Source organism: Nycticebus coucang, chromosome 18, assembly GCF_027406575.1.
Source record: "Nycticebus coucang isolate mNycCou1 chromosome 18, mNycCou1.pri, whole genome shotgun sequence".
Taxonomy (NCBI): domain Eukaryota; kingdom Metazoa; phylum Chordata; class Mammalia; order Primates; family Lorisidae; genus Nycticebus; species Nycticebus coucang.
Window position 1 is genome coordinate 21,957,927 of NC_069797.1, and position 6,866 is coordinate 21,964,792.

Below are 6,866 nucleotides of genomic sequence, written 5' to 3' on the forward strand. Positions count from 1 at the left end.
GGAAAGAACTGAGACAGCAGCAAAACATAACTTGTTAAAACTGTATTATTTGTGAGGCAGTAAGTGCTCCTGAGTACAGGCACAGTTCTGGGAACACCAGGCCCCCTTCAGGGCAAACCAGGCTGCCCAGGGAAGGGGCCTTGGCTTTGGCTTGAGAAAAGGCACATAACCAGGCCAAGCCCTGGCTGGGAGTACTCAGAAACCGAGTGGGTTGCTGGTGACCATGCCACCCCTCTCCACTAAGGCTGTGGAGATGCTTTTGAAGTTCCGGAATAGCTCCTGTTGCTGGGGATCAGACTGCAGAGCTGCCATGTTCTCCCGGATCCGGGTTGCAGCCTGAGGGGAGAGGGAAGGAAGGGTTCAGGTTTGTGCCTTAAGACTCCACCTGCACTTGGCAGCCCCAAGTCTCACCTCAATACACCAGCTGTCACAGAGCATTTTCTCATGCTGGGCTGTGGGGTGGCCCTCACTCAGGGATCTTGAGGCCCTGGTGGGGGAAGCAGGAGGAGAAAATGAACCTGGGCTATGACCTTGGCCCAGCCCCCTGTGGCACCTGTTACTGCCTCCTTACCTGGAAAGAACTACCACCATGGCATAGAGGTCAATGGCCCCATCTGCCAGACGCTGCAGCAGAAACTGTTCATCTGTCAGGTAGATGAGAGGGGTGGGGAGTGGAGGGTGTTAGTCTGAGGGAGAGGAAGGCTGGGAGGGGGAATGGGGCTGAGCTTACTCACTGACAATCCCCTTCTTGTGTTTTATCAGCTTGGCCTCCACCACGGTGGCAAATTGCTCCAGGGCTTGCACTGCCTGAGAAGATGGGAAAGGTGTGCAGGACTCAGAGAGGCCCCTCCAGCAGCTCTGGATACCACCTCATGCCCACCCTCAACTACTTACCAGCTTACCGCTCCGTTTCAGCTCCTCGTGGACAATCCCACTGAGGCTTAGACCACTGCTCAGTCCTGCTCGCCTTAAAGGAAGAGGGAGAATGACCGGTCAGTTGCCACATGCTGCCCTGCACTGCACCGCTCCTCCCTGCCCCACCCCCTCAGCCTACCTCCTCAGCTGCTTGCCTGCCTCTCCTAGCAGGAGGCCAGCATTCCCAAAAGGATTCTTTAGAGCACTGCCAAGTCCAGAGAGCTCCTTTCCTTTGTCCTATGAGGGAGGAGGGTCCAACAGTCAGGATTCACTGTCCCCCCACTCCCTTTCCCCCAATTCTCCTCTCTTACCATACAGCCCTGCAGAGCCACAAACAGCCGGAGAATGTCATTCGTCCCCTCAAAGATACGGAAGATGCGAAGATCACGGAGCACACGCTCTACCCCAGTCTCCTATCATAGGGGAACACAGGTCATGACCCCCTGCTGAGATGTGCCACCTGCATCTATCCCAACTGAGGCTCCGTGCAGAGGACCCTCCTGTACCTTCATGAATCCCATGCCCCCCATGACTTGGATGCACTCATCGGTCACCTTCCAGGCTGCTTCCTAGGGACAAAGAACCAGTTGAGATTGGTTTTGGAGCTGAGCTTCCAAACTGGACTCCCTCCCAGCATGCATGGGACCTCACCGAGGAAAAGATTTTGCTGATGGCAGCCTCTATCTGGAAGTCGGTGGATCCTTGGTCCATGTTGGCACTGACCATGTAAGCCATGGACTGAGGTTGCATGGTTGGGACATGGGAAGGCAAATTGAAAAGGGCTGCAATCAGACTCAACCTGATCACCAAATCTCTAAGAACAGGTCTGGGCTAGCTCCCTATGCACGCCCTTCCATTCACCTTTAACTCTGTGGTCAGGTCAGGCACATCTAACTATTTGGTCCCCTGAGTGAGTTCACTGGGGTTTCCAGGCACTTCACTTCTTGAGAGGTGTGGGGGTGGGGGTAGAGTTAACTTCCTGCACCTTCGGGAAGCACCTTAGCAGAACAGTATTGCTTTCCTCCAGCAAAAGCTAAGCTGACTATGCCTCCCCGCATCCCCTAGGGCATTGGTGTAAAGCTGGAGACCCACTGCCCCAGGTGCTGCTGGGGGTTGTAGTCTGACCGACTGGGAAGAAAGCCACGGGCCTGCAGGGAAAAGGGTCCTCACCTCAGTCACATACTGCAGCATAGCCATCCGGGCCAGCTTCTCCTGGATCAGCCCAAAGTTGTGAATTTTCTCCCCAAACTGGGTACGATTAGCAGCATGATCCACCTGAAAGAGGGCACATTCATCCCACCACAGTTCACTCTTTCTGCAATTCCCTAAGGGGCTAGGCATGGGCTTTGGACACAACCAAGAGTTTAGTCCACAGTGGATGGAGACCTAAGCTAGCAGATTTAGAGCTGTGGTGGGTGAGGAATCTTCTGTGGGAAACACCTGGAAGGGAACATGGGGCACTTGGAAAGGAAGATATAGTGTGACTTACATTCAGGCTAGCTGGAGACTTTGGCAGGGTACTCACCGCCTTGGCAATGATGCTTCTCATGGTGCCTCCGAGGGCCGCAGCCATGCCAAACCTTCCATTGTTGAGGATATGCATGGCGACCTTGAAACCGCCCCCCACCTCGCCTAGCACATTCTCTGCTGGCACCCGTACTCCATCAAAGAACACACTTGTTGTGTTTGAGGCCTTGATGCCCATTTTCTTCTCAGGAGGCCCACTGTGACGGGGCAGGATAGGAAAGCAGAGGTGTGTTCAACAGGTTGCTACTGGGGTATCGGGAACACTTCCCAAATGCCCTGAGGACTAAGGAGGCTAGGTCCTGCTACCACGTGTTGGATTTGGTTGCTGGAGCCAACACCTTAAATCATTTGCATGCATATCCCAAGGGACCATGCTGTTTACCTGCTTTGGCTTATGCACCCCCCCTCCCCCAGGGTGACCTGTAACAACCGTGTATCCCAGAGCTCAGTATTGCCTCCTTGGTCCTTGCTCTTCCCAAATCCACTCACTGGGTAACACCCCCAAAGCTCTTCTCTACCACGAAAGCTGTGATTTTCTCCTTCACGGTCCCTGTGGCTGCATCTGTAACTGGTGTCTTGGCAAAAACTGTGAAGATGTCTGCCAGGCCCCCGTTACTGTGGAAGAATGAGGGGGAGTGAGAACATGGAGGACCCAAAGCAGTGGGGCCTGGAATTGGGCAAAAGGGGAGAAATTGGAAGATTGCCTGATCCAAATCTTGGTTCCATTGAGGGTATAATATTTTCCACAGGAGCTGGGGACAGCAGAGGTTCGGATGGAGGCAGCATCTGACCCACTTGAGGGCTCCGTTAGACAGAAAGCGGCCAAAGTGTCTCCTAGTGGGTAGAGAGGTCCTTTATTTTGAGTCCTGTTGGGCATCAGAGTCCCCTCAGCTGGCTACCTTTATATATGTTTTATTATTTTTTTTTTTTTTGCATTTTTTGGCCTGGGCTGGGTTTGAACCCACCACCTCTGGCATATGGGGCCAGTGCCCTACTCCTTTGAGCCACAGCAGGTGCCCCACCTCAGCTGGCTTCCTTTCCCCCAGGAAGATCCCCTTTAATATCTCTGGCAATATCCAGTTTCCCCAGAACCTTCCCCAACTTAAATGCCAGCTGGACAGTGATCTAAGTAGCCATTGGCCTAATCAGTACAAACCCAGGACACTCCCAATCCCTGGGTTTCCCAGAGTTGTCTCACCAGATGCCAGTTTGGGGAGGTATTTTTCTTTCTGGGCCTTCGTGCCAAAGAGCAGGATACCTTTGAAACCGATGCTCTGATGGGCTCCCAAGGTAATACCCACACCAAGGTCGTGCATGCCCACGAGCTCCACCAAGCGGGTATACTAGAGGGGAAGCAGGCATCTGGGGCTGTAACTGGCTTCATGGGGACCTACCCTTAGTAGGAAAGTATGGGCACCAGAGCAAGGCCTGATGTGAGCCATCCCCAGTAAGTACGGAGAAAGTACTCCATCCACAGTAAGTATGGAGAAAAGGAATCAGGACTATGAAAATGGTACAGCAGAGGATGTTTGGTTTCTGTCCTGGATCTCGGTAGGAGGAAGACTTCCCATTATCTTGTCAGGCATTCCCCAACTTAACAGATTTATAAGGACTTGGGAGCTAGGGGGTAGGTGGATGTAGGTTTGTGTTACTGTTGGAGGGGGGAATGTGTATGTTTCACAAGGTTTGAAGGCAAGTTCTTGGAAGAGACCTTAGCCCTAGTTAGGGATGAGGAGCTAATCTGCCAAGCTGGAGTAGGGATGTAGGGAAATGGCAAGAGGACTCCCCTACCTGGGTGTTGCAGAGGCCTACACCACCCAGCTCACTGGGCACTTGCAGACCAAAAGCCCCCAGCTCCTTGAGGCCTTGCAAAGTGGTTTCCTCCACCATTTCCAGAGTGTCATTCTTGGCAGGATCATTCACCTCCTAGGATGCCACATCCAGGCTTTATTTAAGCTCCTTAATATTCCCACCCACTCCATTAGGGAATAAGTCCCAGTCATTCCTCACCTCAAAGAAACGGGACATGGGCCCAACAAGCTCTTTGATAAACTGTGTCTGGTCCTCGTCCAGCACTGTAACGGTTGGGGGTGAAGTGGTCAGGCAAAGCTGTCAGGGAATACCGTCCTGTCCCCACTCACTTCTGACTCCCTTCCCTTACCAGCTGGGTATGGGAACACTTGATCCGTGATGAGTTGGCCCTTGAACATCCCCACAGCAAAGGACTTAGATTCCTGGGCAGAGAGAAGGGAACTGGCTGCAGTGAGTCTGCCCCTGGCTTAGGTTTACCCAGCCCCGGGACTACATACCGCATTGGCCGGTTTTTCCTCAGAGAGAGAATCTGACTTGTCCCGAACTGCCTAGGGAAAGGGGTGGGAATCAGGCTGGGGAAGGGGCTCCCGGTAAACCTAGGACAGCAATGGGGCGGATCCCTTGACCTTTCCCCCAGTTTCACCCCAGGGCACCTTGGCTTGCCCTTTCCCCTACTTTAGGTGCCGGAGCTGTAGGCAGGTGACTGGGAGGGAGACCCCTGCCGGCAGCGGAGAGGTGGGAGTCTCAGTGGTCCCGGTTCCTACACATCCTCTAAAGCCGCTATCACTTACCTGAGCGGCCCCACTGGCAAAGGATCGTCGGGCAGTACAAAGCCGGGGCTGCCCCAGGAACGCACTGGGCCGCGAGCTGTGGGGAGTAAGAGTTCAGTCTTGGCCGGGTCTCCAGGCCTGCTGCCCCCAGCCCTCCAGTCATACACGGACCTTCCGTTCCCCAGCCTCAGCAGCTGCCGCCCCACGACAGGAGCTATCCGAGCCGCCTGCATCTCCGAGCTCTCCGGCTGCCGTTGCCTACGGCGCTGACCTAGCTCTCGAGTCCCGCCTGCCCAAGTCTGGGCGCCCCCCAGCCCTGACTCATCCTCCACAATGCACTGGGCGGCGTGGGCGGGGCTTCCGGGCAGCGGGGCACGCTGGGAGCTGTAGTTTTGGGGCTTTCGGACCCTGCTTTCTGGCTGACCTAGACTGATTTTTAAGCGTCCCTTGTCTCCCTCAAACTACCCTGTCCGAACTAGAGTCTAGTTCTCTGAAGGGGTAGTGGGATAAGATGGAACGGAAGAGGGAGGAACTTAGGCGACTGTGGCGAGAGGGATGGAGGTGGGCTTTCCAGGTGGAGTTAGAAGGAAGAAGTGGGAAGATAAGTGTAAGGTAGATTATTAGATGTAGAGGTATGAAAAGACCACTCTTTGGGTTTCCTCATGAAATCTGTCTCTATTTATATAAAAGGGAGGGTACGATGGTGGTGGTGATTTAAGCTGCGGTCCCGAATGTGTTCTCTTGAGATCTAGGTGGTGTCACTAACTCAGACAACCTAAAATTTCACGGTAGGAAGGACGCCCAGGTTCATTGCCTCTCCCTTAAAGCCTCCAAGAGATTCCTGAAAATCTTTCTCTCTCTGTTGTTTGTTCCTTATAGAGGCCATGTGCCCAGACTAGACCTTTGGGCAGAGGATTCTTCCCAGGCCTGAGAGGAACTAGAGGAATTCTCATACATCCCCCCTACACACACTTCTCTAGCCCTGGGTCAACAGGTCCCACGCAATTTATGCCTCTGTTCTGCAGTTTCCACTAGGTTCAGCCCCAAGAGCAGAAAGAGTTGGGGAAGACTCTTCATCCTGGCCCTCAGGAAGATGTGCCTAAGTTATGCCTCACTTTGAGGAGAGGGGGCCAAGATGATGGGGGTGCCTAGGGACCTGGGGAAGAATGGCACAGCTGATCAGTTCAGAGACTACCTGCTTTACTAACAGCTAAAATTGGGTGACGAGAAGGCAGCTCAAGTTCAATCCTGGCGGATTAGGGAGATTAAAGTGAGAGAAGAGAGAGATGTCCCAGAGACCAAGAGGTGAAAAACAGGGGTCCTTGTGAAGGAGTGGCCTGAGAGTAAAGTAGGGGATGGAATTCAGGGATCTTTCTCCCTGAATCTGTCCACAGGGTCCAGGGTGAAAGGGAAAAGGCTGGGGTAGATGAGGTGACAGTGTGTTCGTCTCTTGTCCCAATCCTCGGTCACTTGCAATTCACCAGCTCCTAGGTCAGCCCTCTGGCTCCTGGCCCCCCCACTATTGCGGTGGGCACCCACCCTCCTGACGGTGCTGCATAGTGACCTCTTCCAGGCCTTGCTAGGTGAGTAACCCTAGTTTTCAGAGGGAGGCAGTTGTGGAAAGGTTAAGCCCTGTCTCAGGGCCTGGAGATCATTTGGTCTAAGCTAAAACCCTATGCAGGGTTCTCATAGTGTCCTCTGTTAGCATGAACCAGTCTTGGATGGAGGAGCTCCTTCCTTACCATGGTGGAAGCTGGGGTCGGTGACTTTACTAGAGAGGCCTGAGGTCGGGCAGGATAACTCAGTTTTCTTTCTGTGACAGACATCCTGGACTATTACGAG

At 53.7% G+C, this 6,866-nt stretch overlaps 1 protein-coding gene across 1 annotated transcript; it reads right to left on the reverse strand.

Annotated features, from left to right (window-relative positions):
- Nucleotides 1–29: 29 nt before the first annotated feature.
- Nucleotides 30–5,431, reverse strand: ACADVL (acyl-CoA dehydrogenase very long chain). Its single transcript, XM_053567568.1, has 20 exons — nucleotides 5,196–5,431; nucleotides 5,046–5,121; nucleotides 4,752–4,802; nucleotides 4,604–4,676; nucleotides 4,453–4,517; nucleotides 4,234–4,368; nucleotides 3,641–3,785; nucleotides 3,147–3,276; nucleotides 2,932–3,057; nucleotides 2,441–2,639; nucleotides 2,086–2,190; nucleotides 1,567–1,653; nucleotides 1,422–1,484; nucleotides 1,227–1,328; nucleotides 1,055–1,152; nucleotides 895–967; nucleotides 735–807; nucleotides 572–644; nucleotides 412–487; nucleotides 30–336 (listed from the first exon to the last, which is right to left on the reverse strand). The coding sequence occupies exons 1-20, from the start codon at nucleotides 5,255–5,257 to the stop codon at nucleotides 196–198; spliced, it is 1,953 nt and encodes a 650-aa protein (XP_053423543.1). The 5' UTR covers nucleotides 5,258–5,431; the 3' UTR covers nucleotides 30–195.
- Between the last annotated feature and the right edge of the window lie 1,435 nt (nucleotides 5,432–6,866).